This window comes from Pogonomyrmex barbatus, unplaced genomic scaffold (assembly GCF_055798465.1).
Source record: "Pogonomyrmex barbatus isolate J1 unplaced genomic scaffold, ASM5579846v1 scaffold8, whole genome shotgun sequence".
Classification (NCBI taxonomy): Eukaryota; Metazoa; Arthropoda; class Insecta; order Hymenoptera; family Formicidae; genus Pogonomyrmex; species Pogonomyrmex barbatus.
Window position 1 is genome coordinate 1,105,442 of NW_028297182.1, and position 19,247 is coordinate 1,124,688.

General features: G+C 35.5%; 3 protein-coding genes and 1 pseudogene across 5 annotated transcripts; 2 read left to right on the top strand and 2 right to left on the bottom strand.

Annotated features, from left to right (window-relative positions):
- Window positions 1-44: 44 nt before the first annotated feature.
- LOC105427220 (S-formylglutathione hydrolase) lies at window positions 45-1,911 on the bottom strand. Of its 2 annotated transcripts, XM_011638891.3 has the most exons (6): window positions 1,769-1,908; window positions 1,635-1,665; window positions 1,358-1,428; window positions 813-1,190; window positions 504-729; window positions 45-373 (listed from the first exon to the last, which is right to left on the bottom strand). In XM_011638891.3, exons 3-6 carry the CDS (start codon window positions 1,426-1,428, stop codon window positions 191-193), a joined length of 858 nt encoding a protein of 285 aa, XP_011637193.2. In that variant the 5' UTR covers window positions 1,635-1,665; window positions 1,769-1,908; the 3' UTR covers window positions 45-190. The 2 variants fall into 2 exon arrangements, with proteins under 2 accessions (XP_011637193.2, XP_011637187.2); XM_011638885.2 differs by lacking the exon at window positions 1,635-1,665 and having other exon boundaries at window positions 1,769-1,911.
- LOC105427213 (coiled-coil domain-containing protein 39) lies at window positions 1,691-13,617 on the bottom strand. 2 transcript variants are annotated; one of them, XM_089084121.1, is made up of 11 exons: window positions 13,482-13,617; window positions 6,106-6,531; window positions 5,507-5,728; window positions 5,245-5,436; window positions 4,849-5,064; window positions 4,338-4,721; window positions 3,932-4,186; window positions 3,279-3,761; window positions 2,852-3,064; window positions 2,491-2,779; window positions 1,691-2,204 (listed from the first exon to the last, which is right to left on the bottom strand). In XM_089084121.1, the coding sequence occupies exons 1-11, from the start codon at window positions 13,482-13,484 to the stop codon at window positions 2,095-2,097; spliced, it is 2,793 nt and encodes a 930-aa protein (XP_088940247.1). In that variant the 5' UTR covers window positions 13,485-13,617; the 3' UTR covers window positions 1,691-2,094. The 2 variants fall into 2 exon arrangements, with proteins under 2 accessions (XP_088940247.1, XP_011637174.2); XM_011638872.3 differs by lacking the exon at window positions 13,482-13,617 and adding an exon at window positions 7,296-7,708.
- Window positions 9,273-12,837, top strand: LOC105427233 (beta-1,3-galactosyltransferase 5-like; annotated as a pseudogene).
- A 5-nt stretch (window positions 13,618-13,622) lies between the features above and the next one.
- Window positions 13,623-18,297, top strand: TM9SF3 (transmembrane 9 superfamily protein member 3). The gene is made up of 10 exons (XM_011638911.3): window positions 13,623-13,931; window positions 14,339-14,534; window positions 14,695-14,817; window positions 14,895-15,148; window positions 15,232-15,471; window positions 15,546-15,830; window positions 15,912-16,120; window positions 16,206-16,352; window positions 16,450-16,533; window positions 16,617-18,297. Exons 1-10 carry the CDS (start codon window positions 13,848-13,850, stop codon window positions 16,759-16,761), a joined length of 1,767 nt encoding a protein of 588 aa, XP_011637213.2. The 5' UTR covers window positions 13,623-13,847; the 3' UTR covers window positions 16,762-18,297.
- Window positions 18,298-19,247: the final 950 nt, after the last annotated feature.

Below are 19,247 nucleotides of genomic sequence, written 5' to 3' on the forward strand. Positions count from 1 at the left end.
AAAAAAAATGTAGAAATTATATAAATTACACAAGGTTAAAAATGTTTAGCATATTTTTTAAAATTTATTTCAATATTTCCATTGAAAACATAATAGATTTTGTAAAAACTATATGTAAATTATCAATCAAAATCCTATATCAAAATCCCAAAATCCCAAAGTTTTTAACAATGAATCAATAATCTCGGACTTAACTTTTAAGATATTTCATATGATGCTTGAAGTGATCTTCAATAAATGTAGCTATAAAGTAGTAACCGTGATCATAACCATCTTGAAATCTAAGAGTAAGCGCAATGCCATTATCTTTCGCAGCATTTAATAAATTCTCTGGTAATAATTGATCTTGCTTTAGGAATTGATCCTCCTTACCCTATAAATATACAAATTTTCATGATTATTTTATTGTATTTTTATGAGTCAATTAAAAGATTAAAAAGGTCAAATGCACTAAAATAAATGTGAATGTGCGTTACAGATATAATTTAAAAAAAAATTGAAACCTGATCGATTAAAATGTCCAAAGGTGGGCCATTGTATTTCTTGGCTAGTTCTGTAGCATCCCATTCCTTCCATTCGGCATTATCCTCTGAACCTCCCAAATACCCTGAGAAGGCCTTCTTTCCCCATGGGCACAAAATTGGATTACATATGGGTGCAAAAGCCGAGACTGTCTTAAATTGCCCAGGATTTTTAAAAGCGCAAATTAGAGCACCGTGTCCTCCCATACTAAAAAAAAAGAAAAAAAAGATTAAAAAAAAATTTTAAAGACTATTTGAAGATATGGCAAAAAATTTATTTTTTTTTTATACCTATGGCCCATTATGGATTGCCTAGATGGCAATGTTGGAAATTCTTTATTGATCATATTTGACAATTCTTTGATAATATAGCTATACATTCTGTAATTCTTTTTCCATGGTTCACATGTTGCGTCTACATAAAATCCTGCTCCAGTACCAAAATCATAACTGTCATCTTCTCCAGGAATATTTAATCCTCTTGGGCTAGTATCAGGTATGACAAGAAGTACGCCGTAATTTGCAGCATGTCTCTGAGCCCCAGCTTTCTCACTAAAATTAGCCTCGGTACAAGTAAGACCAGATAACCAGTAGATAACTGGTACTGGCTCTTTTTCGGCTTGAGATGGTATGTAGACAGCAAATCTCATCTTGCATCCCAATTCCGTACTATTGCATAATAATAAGTATTATTTACAATGTGTACGTATATGCGAAGCATTTTAAAGCAAATGCAGGAATAAATCGTTAGAGATTGTTAATAATTGCTTTTTCATATATAAATAAATATATTTTCAAAAAACAGAATAGATGACATTTATACTTTCTATATCTACCTGTTGTGTGTATACACCTTCTGCCATCCTCCGAAAATTTTATTACTTTGAACTTCCGTTAACTCAGACATCTGGAAATTATTATTGAGTTCTCGATGAGCGACATTTCAATCAATTGCGCGAATATTTTATTTATCATGTTTGGATAGAAAGGTTAGAATCAGTTAGGATTAGGTTAGAAAAGAAATAGCTAACTAGTAAATTGCTCGGCTTTATAACGAATATAAACGTAATTAATATTTTTATATAATGTAATATTTTTAAAAATTTGACATACAGCATGTATGATGTGGTTGAAGATATAACATCTAGAAAGATATTTATGTAAGCGCATTAGATAGCAACAAATTTATTTATACGAAAATTCTGTTTTATGAATACAGTTTTAATTTTTTTAAAAGCTTCACTTACTTTTTATTTATTTCCAAAATACGATGATATTTGCGACTCCAATGAAATGCTTGCAGACTCACACAATTCTACGTTATTCTTAGTAAAGAAAAATGTACAGTACTCCGAGTTGATCCTCGAGAACTTTGTGTGTACGTGCCTTTATACAAACATATTTGCGATAATACATATTTACTTGTTATGATAATCATACATTATCGCACATGTCGATTTTTTTTATTATATATAGATGGAATAAAAAAAGATTATGCTGTGAATTACATAAATCAAAATAAATGAAATCCGCTAATTGGCTAATCCTAATCATTACATCATCAGAATTATCATCACGATTTTTTCCGTAATTGTTTTTCCTGTGTGGATTGCTTCGATAAAGTGAGGGATTCTCTCGATGCAGGATTGCGCTTTGCAGTCTTTCTTGGCGCGTTATTTGCTGCTAAAAATTAAATGTTTTATACGTTTTATTACGAATTATTATTAAAAATATATTATTAAAAAATATTTAAAAAATTTAGTTATTATTAGTATTTTAAAAAAAATGACGTCATCTTAAAAAGATCAATTATTATAAATAAATCAAGAAAAATTCTGCTTTCTTTTTCTAATTATGACGACAATCTGAAGATCTAAAGAAGAACACATATAATGTGTTCTTTAAATTTTTCTACATTTATTTCCAATAATTAATATTCCAATAATTTTCAATCAAGTTTTGCACGTACATTCGAATTGCGGCTCTATCTTAATTACGCTGCCGATACTTTCTCTCGATGATGTGAAAGCGCTCATGCGACTTGTGCTCTTCAAAGGTTGGTCTATCGAGCCTGCAGAATTGCCGCCGGGACTGATAGACGATCTGACCGATGGTAGGAAAGACGGTAATTCAATGTTTTTGGCCAATAGCAACTTCTTAACATACGCTTCAGCTTCCACATGACGAATCGTGAATTCCGCGATATCTTGAAGAACCAGTGCGTTCTGCTCTTGGAGCTCTCGCAATTCCACTTCTCTCTGGAAAATCGGATTTCGAGATAAAAATAGTCAAAGGATACGACTTAACTTATATTCTTATTTATTGTTTACCTGTTGCAGGATTACAATATCATCTCTTTTAGAAATATATAAATTTTGTATATCCTTTTGCACCTTACGAAGGCTCTTGTCGGCCCTGCTTATCTTCTCTTCCTGCTCTGTTGTCTGCTTCTCGATACCCGATAAATAACGCTGTTTGTTTTCCTTCTCTTCTTTTGCTTTCTCAATATCATCCAACAATTGAGTATAATCATCTTGTGCTTTCTGACCGACAAAATTAGAGGCAATTTAAAAATATTTTCGCACAAAGTAATATTTAATATATACATTAATGCATATTTGCGCTTCCTAGAAGCTTCGTTCACGCTTCATCAGTCTCCCTTTATACTAAAAATATTTATTTTTCAATTTTTATTTTTCAATATTTATTTTCCAATTCTTTTGTCAGGAAGTAGAGACGACTCCTCTATGGAAATACCTGTAGTTTATCGAACAATTCTTGCAGCTGCGTTTCCTTCTGCAGCAGCTTCTGCCGCGCGTCGTGCATCTGTTCATCGAGTTGCCTTTGTTCCGTCCATTCAGGCCCATCCTGATCAATCGCGCTCATGCTGTCCCTGTATTTGTCATTACATACGTTCACCACTCGCAGCGTGTTCTCCATACTGCGTATCTCCTGCTCGGTTCCTCTGATAGCCTCGTCGAGCTTGTCGCCTTGCTCTTGAAGCATATACCGCTCTTGAGCATTTTGTATCTTCAAATACGCGGTGCTCATCGGTGCGCCATCCGGAGTGGCGCCAAGCGTCGCGACGCCGCCGTCATACCGCGCCTGCAATTGCCGTATCCTGCTCTTCCTCTCGGTGATAGCGACGCGCAGCTCGGAACATTCGCTACTTGCGATCCTCTTCTGCACGGCGAGCGCCTCTTTCTGCGCCGCGATCTCTGCCGCGCGTTCCTTAAGCGCCTGTAAATAACAATGAATGAAGTGGAAGTGTGAATAAATGACTTAACCATTCAACTTATATTGTTGCATCGAGTACAATCGGACAGCATACAGCAGATCCTTCCTTCGTTATTAAATTAATATTCTCATTTCGTGGAAATTAATCGAGCCAATCAGAAAAAATGACTCACAGCTTCGAGATGAAGACGATACTTTTCCAGATCGTAGACCTTGTCGCTCACGTTTGACGTCATTCGTTCGAGTTGTGACACCCGGAGGCGCATTATACTTTCTTCCACCTGTCGCTCCTCGCTTCGGGACTGAGCGATTTTCAATCGCTTCTCGCCTCCGTCTAACAGCAACAGTAAGTCCTGCTTTTTGCTCCGTAGCCGTTCGAGTTCGTCATTTTCGCTCGACAAGGAATTAGACACTTTTCTCATATCGTGCTGCGGAGGAAAAAATTTTTATTAAATCTGACTAAGTTCCCTTATACAAATTTTTCAGTGAATTTTATTGTTTTTTTTTTTTTCGTAATCTCAGATTAAGATGAAATTCTTCTCGCGCACTGCGGAAAATGTAAGATATAATAGAACTTACTTCTAAACTGACAATCTGATTTTGCAGCAGTTTAGACGTGGCTGTTTTCTCTTTCAGTACAGTCTGCAGTTCCTCGATTCTCGCTTGCTTCTTCTCGATTTCACTCTTGTCACGATCGTATCCTCTAATCCGTTCGAGTTTCATCTCACACTTTTGCAAATTGAAGTCCACATGATAAAGAGTTTCCTTCTTCTCCCCCAAAAGTTTCGTCTCTTTCGCGAGCAAAGTGTTGAGCAGACCAACTTTCTTATGTTCGCCCTGCGTTTCCATCTGCAAGATCCTTCTTTCGTTTTCCAATTCTACAACCCTCATCGTCGTACGTAAAATCGCGGCTTGCAACCGATTCACTTCCTTAATGATCGCGGATTTCCGTTTCTCGTCGTGCTGAAATCAATCGTAATAAGTTATAGGTTTTCTTAAAATTATTTTCATTACATTAAAATTGATTTTTTTTTTTTTATTAATAGTTATCCAATTATAAGGAAATCGAATCTTTCTAACAAATATGTACCTCGATCATCTTCTCTAAACGTTTCGTTCTCTCCGCAACGTTTAACTTGTGACTTTCGATCTCCTCCAAAGTCAACATTAACTCATTGATTCGCTTCTTGCAATTATCCATCTTTATACGTTTATTTTCGATCTCGATTTTTTTGCTCTTCGTATTAGCTCGAATTTGCTGTATACGGCGTGCCAGATCGCCCACTAACTTCTTCTGGGTATAAAGCTGCCTCGACAATTATTGTCAAATGTAGATAATCGAATACAGATAAAATTATACAGAATGTCAATCAAAGCAGCAATTATCTTTAAATTAGCACGCAACAATTTAACAAAATTAATTATTTATTATTTTATAAAAAAAAAAAAAATATGTGATATAAATTTTTTTATCCGTTGTCTTCACCTCGATATCGTACATGTCGATTGTCTCTGTAATTTTGCGCTGTTTCTCTCGAACTGCCTCAAGTTCCCTCTCCGATACTTTAATCGATTCCTCCAGCTGTTTGTTGTTTACAATTTGATCCTTCAGAAATTGCTCTACTTCGTCGAGATTATTCTTCCTTTCTCTACTGATCTCTCGCAATGTTTCGATTTCCTGCAATGATATGATACATTGTATCTTGCACTGCTCGTACTACGGAATTAGAGAAAGATGTCGTTCATACTCTCAGACTATTTTGTATATCGTTATCCCTCTGACGCAGAACGTTAACACTTTGCGTCCATTGATTTATCATCTGTCTGCGTTCTTTCAATGCCTCTGCGTATAATTTCGCTGTACGGTCCAGAACGATCTCCATCTCTTGCACCTCACCGACAGTTTTGATTATAGCTTGACGATAAGTTTCGAGTTCTACGCTGAGTTTCTGCCGTTTTGTCTCCAATTCCTAAAGGTCAAATTGTACTCTCATTATACATCATGATGAAATTAGGATTTACCAATTTTCGGAAAAGATTTTCATCTCTTTCTACTATTATCAACTTTATAATATTTTCAACATATAAATATGTAACATCATTCAGTATTATATTGCGCAAACATTTGAGAAAAAGCTGAAATGTGATAAATTTAAATCCTATAACTTTTCAAAACAAATATACGAATCAATATAGATGAATGAATAATCTAAATTAACAGTCATATAAGTATTTAAGAAAAATCCCTGATTGAACTACTTCTCTTTCATATTTTCTGATTGACTCTCAATATTATATCTTCCTTTCATATACGACGAATATACGACGAAATTTCAAAGTTGTACACCTTGTACTTTTGCGTATCCTGCTTCATGTAATCCTCTACCAGCTGATTGTCCTTCTCTTTTCGCGCAAGCATCTTCTCCCACTTGTGTAAACTGTCCTCATCAAACTGGACCATTTGCTTCGCTTCAGCCAGCCTCTTCGTCATTCTGAGCAGATCCTTCTCTATGCCTGATATCCTGCGATTCACGTTCGCCCATTCCTTCTCGAATTCACGCGCCTCTTGGCGCAACGACGACTCGGTGTTGCCGCTCAATCGATACAGATGATCCTCTGTCTCCAGCTGGACCGAATGCTCAGAGAGCAGCTTCCGATTGAACTCATTCCGTATGGCCAAATCACCGGCATGCTTCCTGATCATCTTCAGCCGGTCTTCAAGACTCTCTAACTTCACATTTAATGAAACTTTGCGCTTTGTCTTTCTTGCAACCTGTACAAATATCAAGAATGTTCAGAATTGCTTTTCAATCAATTCTTTTAATTTCAATTAAATTTATTCTGTAATTTAATTCATTTTTTTAGTGCATTTCTTATTTGTACAATGATAATTACATATAATATTCCGGATTAATTATTACTTAATGATAGATTGATAATTATTTTTATATAATAATAATATGAAAATATTATATTTGATAAATGATATGAGAAATGCAATTTGAAAAATCATGAAAGATCTTATTCCTATACTGAAACATTTAAATATGATAAAAATAATTCCTTTTTTCTTTTATTTAATAATTATCAAAATCGTCTTCAGACGAAATTTTGACTTTTTAATAAAAAAACGATAATTTATTATTATTTCGCGATTATATTTAACTCTTATCAGCGCAACTGCGATTTCTTATTGCTAACAAATGGAGAAACATTTTTTTTTTTGTCAAATTGTTCTATTTATTGCCAAAATCATCTAAAGTGTTATTTACATATTTTTCAAAGAAGAAATGTTTTCGTCACAACTTTTCGAATGTGTCAAGAAAAGAAATATGTCCACTTCTATCACTGTAAATTAACTTTAACTCTTGGCTTAACTTTTTATCTTTTTTAAAAAAAGAAAAAAATTTTAGAAAAAGATAAAGTAAGATTAAAGTAAGATTAAAATTGGAAGAATCAGGCATTAATTGAACATTGGAAGAATCAGGCATTAATTGAATCGAATCTTTATGAAATTTTTATGCGCGGTGTTTTTACTTCTTCCTCCAGACGTTTATTCTCTTCGTTAGCTACGGGAATTCGGAAGCCATCCTGCCATCCTAGCTGGCTCAGTATCACGTCTATGTTACTCGTCGCCATGTGTCAGGATCAGTCAAGATACTGCTAATCGTTCGTGACAATTTGTGACAGCTTGTCGAAATCCAGGAGGGACCCTCGAAACGCTCCGGCGTTTATATTTGGTCGCTATAGTAACCCATGACGCATGCGCAAAAACCCAATTCATTTGAATTTGAAATTCGGTCGGAGTTGAAGGCCGACGTGTGCCAATAGATCTTTCTTTATGACTGCCTGAGAATATATAATACACTCGTTGTATTTGAAATAAAATAAATAAACTATTTTTGAAACTTGATAAAAAGAAAGATAGAAAGTTTCAATGCAGCGATAAAGAACAGGCTTATAAACGCAGTCCACTTGATGCCATCAAGTATTTCAAAGTGTTCGATAATCGCTAGTTTTTAGGGTGTCAAGACAACCGAGAACACTATCATGTGACTTTACGCGAGATGCGAGCATCCGAAATTATCGGATCTCAGTAACGGCTAAACCGATCAAATTCTAAGTAGGCTTGATCGATAGCTTGAGTTCGACTTGCATAATAAAAGTATTTTTATACTGACACACTAATTCTTTTATTGGTTCCACCTTTCTTCTCTCTTTCTCTAATTTAGAAAGAAATGCATAAATTATATTATATTTTCACTATTATATTGTTCATTAGTATCGACTTTTATATCTATATAAACATATGTTTCGTAACGTGTTGTGCTTCGAATTATAAATTATTCTAAGTAATTGATCGAGTATTCTTGCAATCATAATTCGTGCACTTTTAAATGTTTCTAGATTATTACTAATGTTCCTTTCGAGGAACATAAGCGCATATTTATCATTATTAATCTTACCGACCCAGCGGACTGATATGTCAAAGTCACTGTAGGATCTAATGAATCATTGGCGGACAGAGTACAATATGTTTCGTGTAAAATTGATTAATAATGTATCTCTAATTACAGTCTCTGCTCCTTATGTCACGATTCTGATTGACTGATTTTTAATAAATACGCATAACGAGAGTAAGAAAGTAGAAAGCGAAAGAATGAGCGAGATAGTATGCTTGTTGCTCTTTTTCCACGCGTCCGATTGGCGAACAACGATGTGTTGAGTTTCGCGGCGAGTTGAGTTTGATGGTTGGTGATAATTTATTTTGGAGTGTAAACGACTGATGTTTGTGCGCCATAATCTGTTATTTTGCAAGTATTTTTTTTTTTTTAAATTAAAACTACTATCACATGGGTTAGAATAAAATTATATGTATTTTACTCGAGCATTGATTTTACACATTTTATAATAAGCACTTCGAGTGTGTATCGATAAAGCGATGCTTATCGATCAATGTAGGCCGAAATAATGTGTAAATGAATCAAGTATTGGAATTGCTTTCAGCGAGAGAGCTTATCAGTATCAGATAGCTAATTATATATTATGCCTTGTGCGCGATCGGTCTCTACATTGATTCGCATGGGAAACTTCTCGAAGATGACATTACTTAATGACTTTTTAACTTCGCTCGCGGGCTACGAGCCTGTGAAATTATTATTGTTTATGAAACTTTTAGAACTCACTCTCCTTGGAGATGCGCGGGAAGTTGATGCACAATAGATTCCTCTGTGCCAACATGCGTTGGAAACCAATTTCCGCTCCTGGGCGCCTGGCATTTTCTATTGTTTCATGAGCTGAAGTCATAAGTAAACGATTGCAAATATATCCTTTATAAAAAGAGGAGATGTTAAGTCGATTACTCGCATTTCTCGAAGTTTATTGTTGCCGCTTTTCCGCGATGCTGATTGGTTCTTTTGCTGCGCTAATTTCGTGAGTTACTGTCAATTTGCAAATGACAATTTGATAAAAGACGGGCGAGGTTAGTAGCGAATGAAACTTTGAATCGAAACCTTTTGAACAAGGACGAAGATAAGAAATGAACAAGAATGAATGAGTTTCTATTTTTCAGCGATGATACGTCGCTATCAACGAATAATATAAAAATATATAATATGAAAAGCTTAGTGGCGCGCGCCTGTTATGTTCTAGTAATTAAAAATATATACATGTATCTAAATTTGTTTTTTAAACTTTTTTTATAAAAAATTGCATAACTGTCCTTTTAAAATGTTATTTCAAAACAAAAACATACGCGGGGAATGTGAAACGCGCGGGATAACAAATAACAACAATCTGCAAATGTGAGGACAGATCCAGTTAATCTCGGAAATGTTATTGTTTGCGTTTTTTTCAGGCAGAATCCGATGTGTATGATAAAAGGGGCTTATTAGTATGAATAAGCGGCAGCTACATGCCTCCGGTACGTCGCCATGCTCCCTCATCTTCGTAGTCGTTCTGGCACTAACTGGATGCTTCTCATTTTGGATTCACATCGATGATTCAGAATCGCCGATCCCGTACTTCAGCGGCGGTGTGGCCGCGCCAGGATATGTCCTTATATTTCCCGGAAACGTCACACCCTCGACGCAGTCCTACTCGATAAACGAACTTCCGTCCGATGATAAATCCACACTGATCAACATCACGGATTTCAGGTTTATCATGAACCACAATCCCTGCAATTGTACGCAGCCGTTGCTGCTAATGCTGGTTCACTCGGCGTCAGGGAATTTCCCGAGGAGGCACGTGGTGCGGGAGACCTGGGGTCAACAAACGCCAGACGTGACTTTATTGTTTCTCGTGGGATATTCGGAGAAATATCAATCCAGGCTCGAGGAGGAGAACAGGAAATATCAAAACTTAATACAGGGAAACTTTCTTGATGCCTACAGAAACATGACCTACAAGCACGTTATGGGATTAAAGTGGGCTACTTATTATTGTCCAAGTAAGAAAAGATTGATAATCTGATGCCCATCGATTGCACAAAAAATAAATTTTATTTATTTTTAAATAATGATTTTTTTTTATTTTTTATATTGCATCTCAGAAATCGCAGAATAACATTAATTAGAGTTAAATATTGACTCGATCGTGCATTATTTGCAGCCTTGAGAAAAAAAATATATAATTTTTATAGGCAGATTCTCATTTCTATTTTTCTAATCTTCAATTTTTTTCTTTTTCAATCTTTAATAATCTTATATCTTAATGTTATATAATAGTATAATTGTAGATATTAAACTTTGACATTGTTCTCGTATTTCAGGTGCCAAATATATTCTTCCAAATATATTCTCTTTCTTAAATTAGACGATGACGTTTTTGTTCATTTACCGGCCATGCTTTCTGACGCGTGGCCTCTCGCCGTGGGGTGCAAGACGTCTGATTCTCTGTGATCTTATGTCGGCTTCCGCAGTGAAGAGATCCTGGCGCTCAAAGTGGCGCGTCTCTCCTCAGGAATATCCCGGTAGACTTTATCCCGCGTATTGTGCCGGATGGGCGATCCTATACTCTCCCGATAGTGTATTTATATTGTATCGTGAAGCTCAGAAGGAGCCGTACTTCTGGATCGACGACGTTCACATTACCGGGATACTGGCTAGGAAAGTAAACTTAACGCAAACCTCATTACACTCTTGGGTGCTTACGACCGAGAGCATGCGGGACCTGCTGTCGAACCCGAGCGCCCGGCGGGATTTTCTGTTCGGGCCTCCGGATCTAACGGAGAGCGAAATACGAGCCTTACATAGTCTGATTACTAAATCACGGCCTAGCAACGAAAACCTATTGTATAATTAAACTAATTCTAATAGAACAATTTCGTTATACTCGCTCGCCGTGACGCGAGGACGGGAGAAAAAAAGTGAGATACGATAGCGAGTGTTCTTATATACTTTTCGCGTATCTTAATTTTATATACATTGGTATGCCCTGTACAATAATTCAACGTAAGTGTTCGATTATTTGCACAATGTACAAACGCCGTGTTATGTATGATACGAACGCAATAGTGCGTTATATGATGACGCGCGCGCGTGCGCGCGTGTGTGTGTATGTGTGTGTGTGTATGTGCCATACAGATCCAGCAAACACATATGCATGTGTAACAAAATATTACGAAATTTGCAATTGTCTTATTTAAACAAGGAAACGGGTATAATTTTGATGAGAATTCAATTTTTTGTAATAAATACCAAGAGACCATAATCTCGCGCCAAGTCACGCCCAGCAAACAGTGAGGACTAACGTATATTTGTATGCGGTCTAGTTTAAAATATTTTAAATTATCTATGACTAATGCCTGGACCGAACGAATTCCTAATATTTGGAAAAGACTCTTACGTCGATTGTCGCATACATTTACACTGTCACGGACAACACATAGGGATCAATATCATGCGTTTATAGCATCAGAATGTGAACTCAGTATCAGTAATGATACCGAATTCTTCTCTATTAATATTTATTATTTATATTAAAAAAATAATACTCAGATATATAGTGTAGGTTCAACTGAGTTACATTTATATACTAGATTAAAGATTAAGGGCTCTTTTCTCTATTCGAGACTGTCAATGTATAATCAGGGCTTGTAATCGAATAATGTTTTAAATTAATTTCGAGAGTATTTATAATTTTTAGATTTATTGAATTTTCAATTTTATATATATTATATTATAGGTAGTTATGATATAGAGCACACAATCGTTTACATCACAATTACAATTGATATTTAGTTTTTTATATACAAGTTGTATTATTTTATTAGTCGTTTATCATACTATGTAATAAGCACACATGCACGCACATGTATTCCTCACATTTTGTTAAATCGAGAAAAGAACATTTTATCATCGCAAATTGATTTGATTTATTGTAAAATTTTTGTTGCGGTATTAAATACGCACGCAAATTTTTCGATTATCTGTACATAGGTGATTTAGTAATTGCTTATGAGCCCTGATTATCAAGTCAAGTTGAAATTGAATTAAGCTAAGGTTTTATTAACATTTTGGGTAATTTCCAAGATTTCAATTTTATCTTAAAAGAAGACAGTTATTTTCTTATTTATATTTATAAAAATGCCAACAATATGCATAAACATTGGAAGGACAGTATTAATAATGCAAGGGAAAATTCTACGCGAAACTTACTTGTCTCGTGATCGGGAAGATTCTTCTCTCGCAGTGATAGAAATTTGCGAGAGATGGGCATGTTACTTTATTATAAATTTATTGATCGGCGACAAGTAACGGAAGTTCGTCGTGAATACATTCACATTTGTGAATGTATTTAAATGTAATTGTAATAACAAGCAAATTTAAGATATTACATTGTTACGCAAGAACATTAACGAGTCGGATTAATATTGTTACGTAGCAACAAGTACAACCCCAAAACAAGGGTCAACTCGCAATTAGATACAGAGGTCGCAAATATTTGTCCGTTTTTGAACGTCTATAAATTTTTTATGTGAACATCCGTTGATCATCATAATTGTATTCGGTACTATGAAAGTACGTGCCTGCAAACTCTAACGTTTCGAACGTAAAAAAAAAAAAAAGAAAAAGAATTGTGCTAACTTTTGATTACCATAATTTCTTTAGGATCGATGTGATAACTCCGATATTACTTCGCATTGTATATTGTTTTTTTTCATCTGAAATACAACGAACGTGTATATGGAATAAAACATGCAGAATTCCATTCGCCAGTACTTAGAGCCGAATTTTCCCGTGATACGACATGGAACAAATTTGGGCTCTACGGTCACTTTAACTATCTATTCGCGAATTCCGCGAATTGGGCGGCATATTTGTATAATAATATAGCATAAAAAAATTGGTAATTAGTTATTAAAAGTTGATATTATTAATTATTAAAGGTTCTCTTATTCCTCTATGTGAGTATTCTCAAACTATTTTACTTGTATATTTAGTTTCTTCTTATACATATTCCATGTTATCGTGTATGATTTTCGGAAAGAGGAAAGTATCTCCATTGCGATAATGTCAAATAGTGTCGCACAGTATAACACGATTCTTGCGACGGGATAAATATACTTATAATTTAAGGCATATTCGATAATCTTCATGAATCAAATCAAATATATAGAGACATGAAGAAACGTGCGCAGAGATAAATTCAATGTCTTAAAGAGTAACAATGATAGACATAATTATCATAATGATATTCAATTTGTGAATTTATTATTACCATTAAAAGTACGCCTTGAGGAGCGGCATCCCGAGGCAAGCGCCATCTGGCGGCGCGGCGGCGAATCTCTCCCTCTTCCCTCTGTCTCTCTCTCACTCCCTCTCGGTCGACAACGCGTATCTACCGTCGCGGTGTACATAATACATCGTTCCGGCATTCCTGATACGTGTCCGTCCATCCCGTGCGCGCGTGTGTCCCGCCTGTTGTTTCTGCTAGCCCCGCTACGAGCTCGGCATACATTACGAAATCTATATGGGGATTGTCCGCCGTCGCCGCGTCTCGCGTCTGGTGGGATCTCTCGTTCGTGTGTACGCGTAAAGGGCGCCCGGCCGGTCGGCGCGCCTCACCGTTCAGGAACAGATAAACATGCATCGGGGACGGCAGTTACTCTGCCTTCTGGCGCTCGGCCTCCTCGCCCTGCCGACCCGCGCCGACGAGCACACCCATGTCGTGAGTATACCCACGCCGCGGCATCCCGATACTCCGAGAGAAACTCCGACTGTCAGTGTCTGTGCCACGACACTCGCGGTTGGCATTTAAAGGCCAAACGTTGCCCCGAAGGCATTCTTTATGTTATGTCTTTCTCCCTTTCTCTCTCTCTCCTTCTCTATTTCTTTATCGCACTTTGATTAGTGCATGAATATTAGCTCTATTTGATATGTATTGGGAAGTATCATGAGTAATTGCTGCCTAATGAGTTCCATCCTAATTCTATAATGTAGCTTCATTTCAGCCTAACATCGCGTTACTCTTTAACTTTTTCCTCTTACAAAATGCTATAACTTGAAATATAATTACAGGGATCAGGAGAAGATTGTAGTTGATATAATGTTGACATATTGCTTACTTACTTTCAGTATGAGGACGGTGACGAGGTTGTACTATGGATGAGCACCGTAGGGCCGTATCACAATCGTCAGGAGACATACTCCTATTACTCTCTACCCTTTTGTACAGGCACTAAGAATGTCATCAATCATTATCATGAGACTCTTGCGGAGGCTTTACAAGGCATCGAGTTAAAATTCAGTGGCTTAGATATTGAATTCAAAGGTATACAATTATGATCAAATACATTTATTTATAATATATTTACAATCAATGTTTCTTTGATCATGAATTAATTTTTTTTATATATAAATTTCTAAATTATATAATTCAAATTCCAAAATGAAGCACTCGTACAGAATCATGAATGTTTAATGTGTTTCAGAGGATATCTCAAAGACAGAATACTGCCAGATAAGCTTAAATGAAGAAAGTCAGAAAGCGTTTGCATATGCGATAAAGAATCAATATTGGTATCAAATGTATATCGATGATTTACCAATATGGGGTAATTAACATAAATGCTTCTTGTTATAACAAAACAGAATCTAAGTAGAATTTAAGATTTAAACTTTTGCATTACAGGTGTTGTAGGAGAGATGGAAAACAATGATGGAATTGCAGTGGCAGATTCATATTATATCTACGCGCATAAAAAGTTTGATATTGGTTATAATGGCAAGCAAATAGTAGATGTTAATTTGACCAGTGATAACAAAGTGAAGCTAGTACAAGGCGCGCGTATACCTTTTAGTTATGAAGTCAATTGGAAGAAGAGCAATATCAAGTTTGAAGATAGATTTGACAAATATCTGGATCCTAACTTCTTTCAGCACAGAGTAGGCTTTATTGGCATTTTTGCTTTCTTAAATAACAAATACTAAACGTCTAGTACATAATTAAATTTTATATTTTTCTTTAGATACATTGGTTTAGCATCTTTAACAGTTTCATGATGGTGATTTTCCTCGTTGGACTTGTTTCAATGATTTTGATGCGTACTTTGAGAAAGGATTATGCAAGATATAGTAGAGACGAAGAAATGGATGATATGGAGAGAGATTTAGGCGACGAGTATGGTTGGAAACAAGTACACGGAGATGTCTTTAGACCTGCGAGTCACGCTATGCTTTTCTCAGCTCTCATAGGAGCAGGCTATCAGGTACATATATCACTATCTTTATATTTTTATTTCTTAAAATAAGACGATAGAAAATTGTATCTTTATTTTTATAGGTCACAGTGGTGGTGCTGAGCGTGATTATCTTCGCTATCCTGGGTGAACTTTACACGGAACGCGGTTCAATGTTGTCAACAGCGATATTTGTCTATGCCGCCACGTCGCCTATCAATGGTTACGCGGGTGGTGGGCTGTATGCCCGAATGGGCGGACGCATATGGATCAAACAAATGATCCTCAGCGCTTTTATGCTGCCGCTCATGGTTTGCGGCACTGCTTTCTTCATCAATTTCATCGCCATGTATTATCATGCCAGCAGAGCGATACCCTTCGGATCTATGGTTCGTAATTGCATATTTCGAAGTCGATCGTTCTTGCTTTATATCTTACATGCATAATTCATGTCGATTGTACGTATACAGGTTGCGGTGACGTGTATCTGCATATTTGTGATATTACCACTGACACTGGTAGGTACCATTCTAGGCCGTAATCTCGCTGGGACACCGGACGCTCCGTGCCGCGTAAACGCAGTGCCTCGACCGATACCGGAGAAGAAATGGTTTATGGAACCGCTAGTGATTATAATGCTTGGCGGAATCCTACCCTTCGGTTCGATCTTCATTGAAATGTACGGAATCGCTTTAATTAATATTTTACATTGTCCATTTAAGTATAGTGAATTAATCTCGTTATGCTCTTGTTGATACTTTTAGGTACTTCGTCTTTACCTCATTCTGGGCGTATAAGATTTATTACGTCTACGGTTTTATGTTGTTAGTGTTCGTTATCCTCATGATAGTGACGGTGTGCGTCACTATTGTATGTACATATTTCTTGCTGAATGCCGAAGACTATCGATGGTACGTTCGTATCGTATATATTTTTTCCTTGTTTATTTTTTCCATACAATGGAAAATAAATGGTAAATATATGGTAAATGGTAAATATCATCCGCAGGCAATGGACGAGTTTTCTTGCAGCGGCTTCAACAGCCGGTTACGTCTACATTTATTCCTTTTACTACTTCTTCTTCAAAACTAAGTGAGTAGACATTTTTTATGGCAGGCGATTTGATTGCAAGTGTTTGAAGTTTTTGTCTATAATTCGATATTTCATTTTTACAGAATGTACGGTCTCTTCCAAACAGCGTTTTATTTCGGCTACATGGCATTGTTCAGTTTGGCCCTGGGTATTATGTGCGGAACGGTCGGATATATCGGCACTAATGCATTCGTGCGAAAGATATATTCCACAGTCAAAATAGATTAAAAGGATATCACTGATCAAAGTATTCGCATCGTAGATTGGACGATGTAATTCCTGAAACTGCGCGTGCGCGACACTCGCTGCTCTCGACGAAATAAAATATACATTTCCTCCATCCAAAACGGCTGTCCGTTATGTTGCTCGAGAGTGCGATTCTTATTTTTCAGCTTTATGCTAGCCGTCAACTTAACTAATGATCGCTCTAGAAGCGGCGCGGTGTGTGTCCTTCGTCAACATACTATCTTCCAACGGATCCCACGCGCGCTTATTGTTTAAATATTCAGACAACGTCTTCATCTCGCATTTGTTCGTATTTGTCCGTTTTCTTTTGATACAAGTACATTCGATCAAAGATACATTGTACTGACATACACAACGGATCCTACTGTACATGTGCGTGTGTCGCAAATGCAGTCACCTGTCAATAATAAAATAATTGTAAGTGTTAGTCAAATCCCGTATGAGTCCGAGCTATTATACAAACAGAACTTCCGCAATCGTGTGCAAATTTAACATTGTTGTCATACATTTTTTATCAAATATGTGAGTAAACAAGATTGTAATAATCAATATATATATATATATTTAATATAATAATATATATATATACATCTAATAGTATAATATATATTAATTATTACATATATAAAGATTATATATATATATATATATATATATATAATTGTGCACGATCGCGATCGTTTTTGTATATGTGTGCATACGTGTACATCTTACGATTTTGTTTGCGAACAGCATAGAAATTGATCGAACCATAATTGATCGTACAAAAATTATGTTTTGCTTTTTATTTAGAGATTTCAGCTCGGACAATGAGACGTAAAAGGAAACTTGATGCAAAATAATTTTTTTCTGGTTTTGAAAAGTAGACACGTGCAGTAACTGGAACTTTTGATTAAACAATACGAGATAAATCATATAGAGATGTGAGAAGTGATATTTATGAATTTATTAAATTCATAGTTTTATAAGATTCCTTCATTGGCATGCATATCTCGTATTAGAAAACTTTTGATTTGACTTAAATTTTCTAACTTTGCGACCGTCGAGTCAGTCTACCGATTATACGTTTCATTATCAACGGGAAGCCTTTAAGTTAGATGATTAGATTAAATAATTCAAGATAAGAAACAGAAATCGTGATATACGGCACCGATTCAAGATTTCGCTTACGGTATGACGACTGTGTGGATCATGATCTTGTCTATATCGGTTTTCCTCTATATTTAAATATCCATCGTTAGGATTCGCGAATGAGTCCACATTCATGATTCTCTTCCGCGAGACGGGCAATCACCCGCATCGTAAGTCGATCGCCGTTGAGAGATGAAAAAAAAAAAAAAATTCCGCAACGCAATTAGAGATAGATACTTGAGTAAGAGATATAATAACGATGAGAGTATTATGTTTCAGTGATTTTACCAAGAGACTAATGTTGGTGGGAGTCTTCGAAAATAAATGATCAATTTGTTGTTAGATGTAGCAATTCTGGAAAAAAATATAAAATTTCTACGTATACAACATTATCGCAATTTTGTTTTCTTCCTTTCGTTTCAGCAAAAGATTCTATCGCTGGAATTCCATTTTTATTTTCTATTTAATGTTTATTGTTTCATGTTGAGAGAATCTCACAATTCTCTATGTTTTGTATAAAAGATAGTTTTCAAGATTAGATAATTAAAAAGTTACTTAGCTTTAAATTTAACTTAGTTAATAAGTTAACTTTAACTAATTATCTTTAAGACACATTTTAATTTATTAACTTAAAAAAATTTTTTTATCTTTTTGAACGCCACTATTCTTTTTCTTATAAAATCTTACTTAATTTCTTGTAAAATGTTAAACATTTAGACTATAGTACATTTTAATTTGGTATAAACAATATTTAAAAAAAATTAGCTTTTAAATTAATTCAAGTTTCACTTAACTTAGTTAAAAAATAAAATTAAAAATTACTCGACTCTGATAATTTTATATATATATATATATATATATATATATATATAAAATAATGCTTACATAAGAATGAGTTATACAAGCAATGAAATTATTTATATAATAACTCATATATAACTCGTTCTCATTTATATAATCTTCACATAGTGTTATCAATAGTAATAAGTAACACGACGAGATATAAAATACGCTTTTTCAAGACGCATGACTTTTACTTGCCTAATCCAAAGTGTCAAAATTAATCACTTTGATTCATTTCAAAGTATAACAAATTATTTCATCTAATACATATATTTGAAGAGCAGAAAAAATTTCAAAATTTTCCCGCCGTAAAGCCGCGGAAGCCGCATTCGAGTCAGGTGCGGGTCTGATTTTCTTTTTAACTTTCTCTATATTTAGTTATCGTTTCGCACTTTGCGCGTTCGGCCAGGATCAAAATAATAAAATCGCGGCTTAACGTCAGGCGCGAAAGCAACGTCATCGACGACGTTCGGATTCAGCGGGAGAGAAATCGC